The 13,618-nt window shown below is 43.4% G+C and overlaps 1 protein-coding gene across 3 annotated transcripts in view; it reads right to left on the bottom strand.

Moving 5' to 3' along the window:
- The window catches only part of RARB (retinoic acid receptor beta), a 335,643-nt gene that overhangs the window by 22,587 nt on the left and 299,438 nt on the right, over nt 1-13,618 (bottom strand). For all 3 annotated transcript variants that reach the window (XM_076331165.1, XM_076331164.1, XM_076331166.1), the window contains one exon: nt 1,010-1,170. In XM_076331165.1, coding sequence (XP_076187280.1) covers nt 1,010-1,170 — 161 coding nt within the window. The remainder of the gene's footprint in view (nt 1-1,009; nt 1,171-13,618) is intronic.

Consider the following 13,618-nt stretch of genomic DNA (forward strand, 5'->3'; position numbering starts at 1 on the left):
GCATTTACACGAAAGAGAGAGCAATCCGGTGAGAGAGGTATTTCACCTGGCCTCTAGGGCTTGGTCCCAGCTGGGACCGCATGGCAACCGTGGAGGACAAGGACCGTGGAGGCAGGTGTCTCCTTGCCCCAGCCATGCCACTCCTGAACTCCCAGCTTCGGCGATGAGAGCGCACACTTGACTACTTCAGGACCTTCTGCACATCCCTCTGTAACAGCCAGTGCTGCTACAACTGACAGCAAGACCGGACCAGCAAAGTCACTCCTCTACCAACAGGACTCTAAACATTACCTAACATTTATTTTTAAGCATCTGTTTTATTACTGCATTTGCAAACTTGACATTGAATTTTCTCTCTGACATCAATATATATCACTGACCTTCCCTGTATTTAGCAACATATATATGTATAGACTGAATTGATCTGATTCATCCTCTGAAGAAATTCCCACAGTACTGAACTTCTTGACGGGGCTGCCAATTTTTCATTTCTAAAAGCAGCAAAAGTGTTTGCTGCTTTGCGGTATTTTGGTAGACTGGGAGAGGAATAAACTGCAAATGAGCATTTTGGAAACCGGTTTATTTAGACATTTCATATTTTCCTTGACCGTGGTAGCTTTGGGACTGTCACCAGTAATCCAGCAGCATTTAAGAACTCTCTACACCTGCAAAGTTGTAATCCGCTGACGCACAAGCAGAGATCCCATCTTTGGGAGCCGACGAATTTCTGATGAATGATGGCATGTAATTGACTTATGGACTCCAAGCTTGTCTCTTGGCGGATTAATCCTTCAGACAGTCTCTCACAATACCACTAAGTAATGCTTACAGTTAAGCGCAATTTCTCTTCTTCAGCATGTATTTGCATGCACACCTGTGTTTTTTCATGACTAAGGAGGTGCAAGGAGTACATCTACTTCTGCATCTATTTAAAACACCTCAAGCCTCCAATGCAAAACTCACATCATCCAGGCATATCCAGAACGTATGTGTCATAAACCGTACTTACCGTAGTGTATTTTCCCAGCTGGCAGAGCGAGGGGAAGGTTTCCTGGTGAGCTTTTCGGATCTTCTCAGTAAGATCATCCAACTCTGCTGTCATTTCATAGTTTTCTGTGGACTCCTGCTTTGAAGGTTCCTTCTTCTTTTTGTTCCTATCGTTTCTGACAGCTACAGAAAAAGCAGAGACGCAGATCACACGTGGTTATTCAGATCACCCCATGTCACTCTTGCCACTCTACTTCAAAACAGTAAAATGATTTATTTTAAACATAAATTAAGTGGAGATAAAAATGTTACATGCACAGAGAAAACTAACGCAAGCTTAATTACTCAACTGTAAGAATTATATTTAATGGGATAATGATGAAACCAAACTTCTGTTGGTGCTTGTTGTGGATGTGCCATCACACTCCCGTAGTATCTACCTTCCAAGAAAGCCTACTGCAACTTCACATGCATTGTAAGTGTCTCAGTAACTCTGTGAGGTGGGATTTTTTCATTTTATCATTACAGCTGTGCATGGTGAATGGCAAAGTCCTCTGCAGTGATGCAGTCGGTATTTCACTGGATGTGAACAACGCTAAAGAAAGACAGCAACTGTCTCTCTTAAATTTCATGGTATGGAAGATAACAAAACCCATACTAATACAAACTCCACCAAGCAAAAGTTATTTAAAGGGAAAGTTAAATTTGAAAACAGCAAATGAAAGAAGATGAAACACATTAAACTCAAGATCTGAAGATCAAAGGAGAAGCACAAACACTTGAAAGAGTAAAAATGGCAGTGAAGCTATCTAAAGTTGCTTGCCATCTGCTCCTGCGCTCATATCAGCCTTCTACCTTCCCCCAGCCGTGGGGGATTACTGGAAATATGCATTGTGTGGCACTCGTGCTGTAATTGATTTCCCACATATTTGTGTTTTGTAATAAAATATGACAGCTGCTCCATCACCATGCTACTCTTTGTTCTTTTAATGAAAATAGCTTAATTTTACAAAACGTGCCCAGGAGATAAGTCTATGTCCACAGTATTGCCAGTACTTGTGAATTTTATCAAGAGGCTTGTTGTTTGCTAAAGCTAAGGTCTTAAGCATAACCAGATGCATAAGGCTTTACAACAAAGCCAAACAAAATCCCCAAAGACTCCCCAAAGACTCTGTGTCAATATTAAACACCCCAAAGACTAAACACTGCTGGACAAATAAGAACCAATCCTAACATTCACCGGTGTTCAAAACCTCATGATATTTAAACCAGTGGCCTGAACTCTGAGGGTGCGGCTGGTGGGTTTGGCACACGTGAGGAGGGCTGGGGATTTTGGACGGCCAAAGATCAGCCTATTCTCATTTGTACTGTCCCGCACCTGAAAGCGCATCTATCTGTGCCGTAGGGAGGGAAGCACAGCAAAACGGGCAGATGCCCAGAGCAACCTCCATGCTAGCTCTTTTCAAACCCCATGGGTTCCCCAGGCCCATCTCCATATCTTCTGTGGTTCCTTCCTACATGCCTGTGAACCACAAATGGTCGCAAAGAGCAGACAAATGGTGAATGTTTCAGGAGGAAGAGGAGCTTTTGATCCAGTCTTACCTACACCATCTGTTCAAGAACGAATGACACGCAGTTGGATTCATTTTCCACTGGGTGTCATTTCTGAGAGAAAATTAAGAGTGACGTGGGAAAATGGTGGGTGGGAAAGCAGTAGAGTCAGGGGCATCTACAGAAATAATGTAGTATGTGTAACAGAAAACAAGGGGTAGATGCAGTGAATATTGTTGCTCCTTTATGAGGCCAATAGGCACATACTCCATGTGACGAATGGCTCTGGTTTTCTCACTAAAGGTTTGACTTTGCAACTGAGAGAACTCTGAACCTGATCCAGCAGATATTTTAAGGATGAACTTGACTTTAACTATGTGAACAGTCCTGCACTGAAGTTAATTATGTGCTTTGCTGGATCAGGGCTGGGACGCTGAGCACCCCACCAGATTAAAGCCTAACCTTGAACACCATCAGTTCTGGTGTCTGGAGTAACAGAGACTCAAAGAAGGCCAAGAAAGGTGGACAGGAAAGGTACCTTCTTGTGAAGGTTCAGTGCTACCAGTGTAGTCAGATTTAGGGGAGGTTTGAACACCCCTCCACCTCCCCCTTTTACAAATATTCCCCTAAAGCCAATGCCCCAATTTGTTCACTGGACCCCAGGGCAGAGTGCAAGTAAAGTCTCTTGCATTGAAAAAACATCCAGGACTGACACGTACGCCTCGAGTGCTCCAAACTGCCACTGCACTCCAGAAGTAAATCCTAATCGCCACTGTACTTGGGAGATAAATGAGCTCCTTAGAAAATTATGTAAACTCCTACACAACCACAAAGAGCAATAAGCCTTTGTAATAAAGCTGCATTTACTTATAGCTCTACGAGCCGATTGACAAATTTGCCAAACAGGCGGCCTCAGCAACTACTTATCTCAATAGCTTTGAACTCCTCGTGGAAGACAAACACGTTATTTAGGCCAGGCTTTGGAGCAGCTGCCAAGGGCTCCCACAGACCAGGAGATAACTCCGGCAGGAACCGTGCCACCGCTCCCGTGCTACCCCGGCACAGCTCCCTCTGCAGCTGTACCTGAAGTCCCTTTCCCTCCAAAGGCCACCAGAGACATAGCTGCTGGTGAATCCACATCACCAAACTGGCCCAGCTCTGTCCTCTTTCTTGTCGGGTGCAAATCACTGACGGGTAGGAAGGGGAGAGTTAACACATCCTGAAAACTAAGAACAGTTTTTGTTCACTGTTACCTTTCTTCTACAATTCCAATAGCCTTTGTAATAATGATAAAACCTGAACAACATTTATCCTCTTGCTTTATGTATACTTTCTGTATTTCCTACATTTGTCTTCGCTAAGGCTGCATCAGACATGGCAGTGTTTCTATATTCCCTGTAAGGTAACACAATAAAGTGCTGACATATAACACCCAGACTCCAAAAATATAAAGAATTTCGATAACATTGAACACTGCTACGCAGATTCAACTACAGCTATAATTCAACGCAAAAAAAAAAGAAAGAAAAAGATTAAGACAACACTATGTTTAAAAGAGTTAAATAAAAACATATAAACACACGCATTTACCCAGTAAATTTAAAAGCCATCACTGCTCTGGGAACAGGAACTGTCACACCACATGTAGGAAGGGTTTTGAATTACAGCTTATGCTTATATTACATAAATCACACCTTTTTGTATCTTGATCTTTACATGCATATGATCACATCAATCCCCAATGCAATTCCACTGCCTTTTAATGATGATACGCCGGTGATGAATCTGTGTCACAGTTAATGCTACGGCAGAAAACTCAGGTTATGAATTTCATTACTTGTGCACTAAATTCTGACTCGATGGCTGCATTATTTAAGAGCTCCCGACAGGGGACAGTATGGAAGCTCTCTTGCCCTGTGAGAAATACTGGAAGTCAAAATACTAAAAAAACAAATAAGGTGTTGGTGGTGGGGGAAGAGGAGGAAACGAGGTGTATCTTGGTACGTGAGGAAGCCACGTCCGCGCGAGTCTCAGCACTGCTCAGACAGCTGAGTGACGCACGCCCACGCCTGAGCACGTCTGCTCTGATCCATCTTCCCGTGACAGCTTCCCTGTCCCCTCAACACACACGCCAGGACTTGCACTTCCACACCCAGAAACCTCCAGGCAGCCGCGGCAGGGTTCGTAAGCTAGCGAAGGCACTTTCTGTTGCCTTAGCTTTAGGACCAACCCCTACCCTCAAACGTTCATTCCCCTAACCTGATGGTAGAGGGGCTGAACATCATCTCTTGTACCATCCAGTCTGTTCTCCTCACCCCAGGTTTGCCACTGCTTTCCTTAGCCTCAGACACATTTTCCCTCTTCTGCTTGAAGTGATGGGCAGGGCAGGAAAGCTGCAGGAGGGAAGGATGCATTTTTCAAGAAAAGCAGGGCCTGCTGTAGATGAAACTAAGTATAGGAAAGACGCAAACAGCTTCTCTCGGAGGACCCCAGCACTCTCATTTAGCAACCACACAGCAATTCTCCTGCTTGAGCGGGATCATTTCAAGCATGTCGTAATGCTGGGAATCATCCAGTCTTAAACGCAAACCCCTCAGGTCCACCAAACTTAGTCACCACTTGGCCTAAGAGAGCCTGGGATCCAGCTCAAGAGATTTAGGCAATTTCTAGATAATCAGGTAAAATTATGGAATAGCGAGTGTTCGTATTCCGCTTTGTCAAAGGTGGCACAAACCTGTCTAGGGGAGAAGAACCTGCAGCTCACAACACAGTATTTCCAATTATTTGCATAACCTTTGCTTCCCCAGATGCCCAGAAGACAGTTAGACAGCACCTTTCATATATTATAATGATTAATCAGCTATAAATTCATGACTTGAAACGCTATCATTGCAGTTTTGCCTCTTGGAGATCCCCATGATCTTTGAAGAGCTTTGTGTACTACTTAACTGGTTTTGTTCCTGTAGCAACAACTACGAGTGTTTCCAGTTAGTTTGCATTCCTGTAACACCACACTTCTCTTGTCATTAAATATTTTGGAAGTTACTCTTTAAGCTAACAAATCTCAAAAGCACCATAAAGCACACAGAGCAAGTCAGTAATTGCACAGCACTGGGTGCAACGTAGGCTTTCAAGAAGACTCCTTTTGTTTGCGAAATCTGATGAGAAGAGAAAGCAGAGGTGAGCTGAGGCAGGACTGCCGCAGACCTGCCAACTCTCCCCTCCGGGCAGAGGGTCGCTCTCCTGCCTGCTCTCCTGCACCTCGGGAAGCCATCTATCCCTTGCCGCACGCCCGGCAGCCTGGGCTGCCCGACATCACAGGCAAATGGTGCCACACGCGGGCGGTGGGGTCGATGCTCAGCACTGCACCCAGGGCTTCCAGGAGCACCGAGCTGCTTGCTAGGGTGGAAACCCGCAAGTCTTGCACAGCTCCTTTACACTCTGACTTCTCCAATTCCAGCAGCAGCTGCTAAAAATTTCTAATTCTGGCAGAAGTTAGCAGCTGTGGACACTTTCAGTCAAATATGCAAAATGCTTACCTATTGCCACTGCCAAGTTTGATCCATCAGGACAAATGCCCCACACATACCATGTGTCACCCTTCTCCCTTATCACCCTTCAATAAACTGTGCTCACGGTAACGAATGGCAGTCCGTAAGGATGTCCTTCACAACAGTCACCTTGGAAAACCTCGAACCAAGGGAGGCTTAGCACCCCCGATGCTGCTGATGAACCAGGCTCTCCGACCCCATGGACAAAGCCAGCACCCAGCTGCACATCACCCAGGAGCTGGTGGAAGCAGACACAGAGATGAGGAACCTCAAGGAAGTTGGTTTTTCCCATCTCCAGCATAAGAAAAGGAAGAAAATAACCATCTTGAAAGCAACATGATCATGCTTGACAGACACGCCATCAATTCAGAACGGTAAGACTCCTGTTCACGTTTTAACAGCAATGCAATCGCAAGCCAAACATAGCACTAAAATATGCAGAACACCAGGTAGTTATAAATAGATTGGTTTTCCTAAGTCGTGATTTCCAGATGAAATAATGTTTTCTTTTAGGCAAAACTGCTCAGTCTTTAAAAAGAACAGGAAACTATCTTAAAACAGATTCCCATGCCAAAACTGAGCTTTGACATATGGAGAACGATTGGAGGCAAAGCACATTTCAAATACAAAACTCTCATTTCTACTGGACAAAGCCAATAACAAGTACACAGTCATGTAAGGAGCTTCAAGTACAAAACCGAAACACATTGAAAACTGCATATTTTGTAGCTGATTCAGAGAAATCAACCATGTCAGCTGTCGGGTACAATTGCCACAAGAAAACATCTCGAATTAAGTGAGATAGTATCTCTCTACAGACACGTATCAAAATTAACAGGGAGCACAGAGAAACAATCATGGAAGAAATTTCATAAGCACCTGGCACGCTATCATTTTTCCCCAGGCACAGAGCGAGCGCATATATTACAGAATTCAAGCCCGCCCCTGGTTTCCTATTGAGAAATAATGTTCAGCCATGGCAAACGCGCCCCGACCAACGCTCCAGCAGCCTCAGTTCAACGATGGGGGAAAACACCACAAACCCAGAGGACATCGTCCTGTAGGCTGCCTTCACATACGCTGGCTCGTCCAGCCACTGGTGGTGGTTTTTTTGGTTCGGGGTTTTTTTTTTTTTTTTGACGAAGGTGAATCTGAACTCTGCCTTGCAGCTTTGTATTATTCATTACATAATTGCTATGTTTTATTAGAAATATGATCTATTATAACCTTGAATACGGTAACTTAAATGACATTGAAAATTAGATTATTCTGATTATTAGAGAAGTGAGAAAGGTACTAAACATTTGCAAGGCTGATAATCAATCAGTGTATCCATCTGAGTGCAATAAAAATCAATCAGGAGGTAGTGCGTTTAAATCTAATTTTTTAAGCATGACATTTTCTTCTGAGTTTCTTTTTTAAATGTCACCCTCTTCTACAACAGTGATTGATTCTATCCCCAGGGACAGTTAACTTCAACTGTTTTATTCATTGCACTGAGCTCTTGTATCCACAGTCTTTTCTAAATATCAAATTAATGACAACAATAATATTTCCATCAAAATGTGAAATTCAGAAATACACATTCATGGAATCAAAACAGCAAGAAGCACGATAGTACATTTAAATTGGTTCAAATAGCAGGGACCTTTTAACTAGCAAGCAGTGTATTTTAAATGCAGAAAACAGTGGAATTTTGCGTCCCTCCAGTTCTCTTTTTCCCCCCATAAAAGAGAAGGCCAAGGATTTGCTTGTTTAAAACGTAATTCATTTAGAAATGTTTCAGTAGTGAACAATGAATCACTAGCTATAGGAGAGTCCATGAGTAATTACCTATGCCTCCAAAATAACCTTATTAGGCTATTGTAAGTATAGGGGAGACCTTTGATACCTATAGCCTAAGGGCCTCTCTTTTTCCATTCATGCACAGGGGATTTATATGGTTATACCCTATTATAACCAACGAAAGCAACACATCTCCCATTTATGTATGAGGATAACTGCAGGGTTAATATATCAAGAACTGAGTTATAAGAACAAGTTTCATTATATGAATGAATGATACAAATGGATGCTCTACAGCTTTATTTAACTGGCCTGAAACTTGATCTGTGGTTTCAAGGATTCCATCAGCCTGAAAATTTTATTTTTGACATGAAATTTGGCACCTGCTATTGTCACATCCCTGAAATATTAGTAGATTGAATGAGCAAAAAAGGAGTTTCTGGTCCCTTGAGGAAAAACAATACTAACTGAACTCAGACATAGGACCAAAACTGGCAAGTCAATCCAGAACAACAGGCTGAGAAAAATACCCCTTGAAGACAGCTGAAAGGTATGGCTTTGGTATTCTTTTTTATTATTTCACTTTACTATCATTTAAGAGAAAAGATTTTTTTTCTCTTTCTGATTTTAAGACATCCAGAAGCAAATACAACAGCTATCAATACTTTGGATATCTAGAACTGCCAATCCAAGACCCAAAACCAGAGCCGAAGGAAAAAAAACTGGTTCTAAAGGTGGATTTGGCTTGAATGTTGCAGAAGGCTCCATAAAGTGCTTCAGCAGGAAAAAAAAAAACCCAAAAGCCCATAAACTGTTTCCAGGCCTATGAATACACTGTTAATGCCCACCTTTATATTGACTATAGTGTTTCAGGACTCGTTCAAGTTCTGCAGAACATGCCAAACACAGTAACAACTGCCCAAAGAATAAAAATCAGGACTCCAGAAATACCCCCCTCCAAAACAGGTCCTAAGAACAAATGAGAAATTAAGAAGTTGCAAAACCAGAAAGACAGCAAACAAGTGGAACAAAACTAGAAGAAAAAGTGTTTTGCGGCGTGCGGGTGTGGGCAGGCGGGAGAGACAGCAAGAGGAGCAGCTGAGTCAGAGCCAGGATGTACAGGGCACAATATCTGTACCAGGGGCTGAACCGAAAGCAGACTCCTTGGTCTCCCTTACCATCTCCCTACATATTGCAATCAAAGTAGGCGGAGAGACGCGATTATACATTTAATGATAAACTATTTAAATAGCATTTGCCCTGCGATTTCCATTTTCAAAGTGCTTTAATATCTTCAACTAATTGCCAGTGTGAAATAGGATAATCCACATACTCTTAGAAGCTGATGCTTAAAGAGCTACCGAAGGTTGTTAGCATTAACAATTGCAGGCAGAATAAATCACTAGTATTTCCCACGAAGGCCCACCAACACATCTGCAATGGAAATAGCCTAGCCATACCCACTGACTAAGACAAAATTTACTCACTGATACATTTCCATCTGTATTTCACATAGGCATCACCTCAAGTTACTTAAGGTGAAATTCCCATCTGTGAGATGGAGCATCTCCATAGGCAGGTGCCACAATCATAGAATCATAGAGTCATTAAGGTTGGAAAAGACCTCTAAGATCATGGCGTCCAACTGTCAACCCAACACCACCATGCCCACTAAACCGTGTCCCTAAGCGCCTCACCTACGCATCTTTTAAATATCTCCAGGGATGGTGACTCAACCACTTCCCTGGGCAGCCTGTTCCACTGTTTAACCACTCTTTCAGTAAAGAAATTTTTCCTCATGTCCAGTCTAAACCTCCCCTGGTACAACTTGAGGCCATTTCAATGTCCCTGTGCATCTTGTGCTGTTGAATTCATCTGCACATCTGTCATTCCCTCCTTGTTCATGCCCTGCCCCATCTCTCTCTCAGTACTCTGCATGAAATCAGTCACCTTCCTTACTCTAAATGTAAAAACCCACGATTTTTATTAAGATCTACCATACCATCTGCAACAGGTTTGCAGAGTAATAGCATCACCCGGTGGATATTGCCAGTCGTCCCTTTCCCTGCTCAGTGCAGAAATGGGAAGGAGCTTTGGGAATCAATCACTCCATCCGGGGAGGTTTCCCGAACTCCCAGGGCTTCTGCGGGTAACCCACTGTGAAGTGCCAGCCTACAGCAGAATCCCCATGAAACTAAAACCCTCAGGGAAATGAAGTATTGTGCTTACTATCTACTGTTTTGGCTGCCAAAATCCCAGTGGATTTACTAGTAACTTCTGTGGCAGTCTAGATAAAATTCTGCATAAAATACAGCTGGTTAAACTGAAATACTCTGGGGAACAGGAGGACGGCTTTTCTAGAATTGCAGTGTCTTAACACATTAGCTAAAAATATACAAGACCACAAACACAATGTGATTATTCTTTCTCTTCCTTACAGCTGAAGTGACCGAGTGCATATACAGCAGTTGAAAACCACTTCTAAATACTCAGCCTGAAATTAAATTTCTATTAAGCTATAGTGCATCTGTTTTACCATAGGCTGGGTAGAGAAAACATCCCCAAATTTCAAACTCTGAACTTTCAGTCAGAAATCACTAAGAGGCCATTAAATCTGTCTCATCTGATTTCAGCTGTTCAAGTGCCCTTTTGAGCTACCTTCTCAAAGCAACTGCCCTTTTGAGCTACAATCTTGAAACCTGGTACACTAACTCTTTATGGATAACCGATTACAGGTAAAAATATCCTGAACCTGACCTTTCTCTCCAGGGTCACCAAAAGGTAAATCAGTCTACCATCTACAGATATTACATTAATTTCTCTTAGGAGACAGTCATGGTAGTACGATGCCTCGCAACCGGGAGAAGCTGGGGTTATCCAAAGTCATCAATCCAATTTGTTGGGCATTATCCAGGACCACTGATGGCCAGGGAAGTGCATGGCTGTAAACTAAGACCAGACCCTGCACTCTGTTCCTGCCCGCTGCCTGGCCTGACTGTAGCACTTTGTAAACAACAACCTGCTGCGGCTGTTTTATTTCTCACCCTAACATGCACAGAGGAAAAGAACATGACTTGCTTTTTACTTAACTGGAAAGCTATCTACCATGACAAATTGCAACCTCTTTCCTGACAATGCCATTAACAGACTCCTTCAACAAAACAACTTTCCATAATAAGCACATTCATTCAATGTAACAAATAAGTCTCAGCTACGGGACAAATTCTGATTACGTATGATAAAACTGACTTTACGGGACAGCAAATGGAAAGGCTACAAAAAAGAGTGAGCTGGAAGACCCCTTCCCTTTGCTCGCACATGGTCACTCGGTACCCAGGGCAACGGCTCCCCAGAAGGAAGAGCAGAAGTTCAGGAGCAACATCAAGACGGCGTGCCACCTGCATTTCTCCCTTTTATTATGGCTGGTTTCATGCAGTGAATGCAGTTTGGCTTTCCCCAAACAGGGTTCAATCCTATGTTATTTACCAGAATTAAAAATAACAGCCCCAACTTATCACCACTGCTGTTTTTGTCTTGCAGTGGTGCTACTCCACTGATTGCAGCAGAGTCCTATTAGTGTAAAACTACAGTAGCGTAGTGGGAGATCAGGTCTAATATCTGTATCTGCAGATGGATAACACCGCATTCATACCTAAGTTTCATTTCTTTGTTTTGCCCCCAAGGCTAAATTTCACATTTGTACCTCCTGGTGCCTTGTGCAATTGTGTAAAGGTGCATCTAGCGAGATCTGCCAACTGACAACACATCTGAAGAGGCTTGCGTGCGCGGTGTACTTCATCAAGCACAAAGAACACATTGCCTCCCACAACCGTAAATTGAGCTCATGAAGGCGGAGGAACAGTTGTTCCTGGCACATTTTAAGAAAGGGAGCCATAGTCTTGAATTGCAGCGTTAGCCTGCGTTACAGCCTCGGCAGCTTGCAGCCCTGGCCTCCCACTAGGCCAGGGATAATAAAAGCAAAGAAATAGCTCAGCTACTATTTACCTATTCCTCTGAAGCTAATGTGGAAAACACGCCATTATGAACTTACACAAATTCCTTCCTAAGGACAAAGGCTTGTTGATATTCCTACTACTAAAAAAAAAAAAAAATAAAATTAGGATCAGGAGGTTATTTCCAGCTCTCAAGGTGCTAGGGCCAGCCCCTGAAATGGTGGGAAGTGGGGGGACAGAGTGTGCGGCTCCACAGCCATGCTCAACCTCCCTGCCCGGGCTTCCCTCCTGGCCGGCTGGAGCTGCCGCCGAATGACCTGCTCCACCAGGAGAGGCAACCCGGGAGCAAGAGAAGGGAAGAACTTTATTACTTAACCAGGTGGACCTAAAAGCACTGGAAGATCAGCCAAAAAATTTACTGTTTAAGCCTCACATCAATGTGTGGTCCAACGCAGCTGGTGGGCATGCATCTACACCTGCTGGTGGGCTTGGTCTGCAGCTGGGACAGATTTTTTAATTAACAGTGCCTGTCATTAAAACTGTTTTGCCCTAATACTAAAAGAAAGGTTTCATCAAATAGTAAAATAACATGCTCAAACAATACTATTGCATCTCACTGCATTTTAGCGTGGTGTTTACTTCCTCTCTCTTCCCAAAAGCTGAGTAATCGGAATAAACAATCTGCAAATTTGTTGTTGGGGTGGGGTACTTTTTTTTTTTTTTTTTTTTTAAGATTACATCGTCCCTTTTTCACAAACTGTAACCTAAGGAGAAAGAAAGGAGTGAGGTCAGGGGACTTCTTTTCCTTTCCATCCGCAGGATTTTGGGAATGCCAAGCCAAGCCAGTCAGCAGGCTCCAGGAGTGCCGGGCTGGCAACGTCACCGGATTCCCATAAAAGCCCTGCTGAAGCTGGCTGCTGACACAGGTAAACAAGTTTATTCACTTTCAGCTTTAGCGTCTCACTGCCCACCCCGAAACACTACACTGGCGAGCTGAGGCACTTGAAATGCCTCTGCCTCCCAGGTTTTTCTTCGGGCAGGACGTCCCTTTCTGCCTGTGCATGGCGTAACTCAGCGCTGAGCCCCAGCGGGGCTTAACCTGCAGCAGCTGAAGCCCCAGCTCGTGCTTGGGATCGCTGCGCCTGGGATAGCAGCAGGCTTTAACATGACTCTTCAAAGAAAAAAGTGCCTGGGAGACAAAGGCTGTTGCTTGTGTGTTTAATAAATACTGCTCCATCCATAATTCACACGCAGAAATACTGCTTTTCATCTATTAATGCAGGCTCTCTGGACATCTGTACTCCTGCTTTATGTAGCGGCAGAAGCATCATGGCATTATGGGGTCGAATTCCCTTAACACACCTGCAGCAACCTCAGCTGTTTCAGCACTCGCGTTATGACATGAATCACTCCACAAGCCTGCACCTAATTATCAGACTGTCTATTTTGATATATTTTATCTTTTATGCACAATGCCAAAGAAGTTCTTTAAAATACATTCCAATTACACTTTCATTTAAAAAAAAAAAATTGCTTTCTTGTCTGGGACTGAAGTTCTGAAATAGCAGGAATGAGTGGACCAGATTATCTAAAAAAGAAGGCGTGCTAGTAACTACAGGACTGGCTTAAAGAGCTTAATTCTGCCAGACAGGGTCAAGCAGCATCAAATCCTGATTTCTCCATAAGATCTTTTAAATATCCCCAGTAAAGCCAGCACATAACCTTTTTACAGTAAGCGCTTTCACAGTACACCAGACCAGCCTGATGTAGTGATCACACAAGGAGCAAAGC

The sequence above is a fragment of the Aptenodytes patagonicus genome, chromosome 2 (assembly GCF_965638725.1).
Source record: "Aptenodytes patagonicus chromosome 2, bAptPat1.pri.cur, whole genome shotgun sequence".
Taxonomy (NCBI): domain Eukaryota; kingdom Metazoa; phylum Chordata; class Aves; order Sphenisciformes; family Spheniscidae; genus Aptenodytes; species Aptenodytes patagonicus.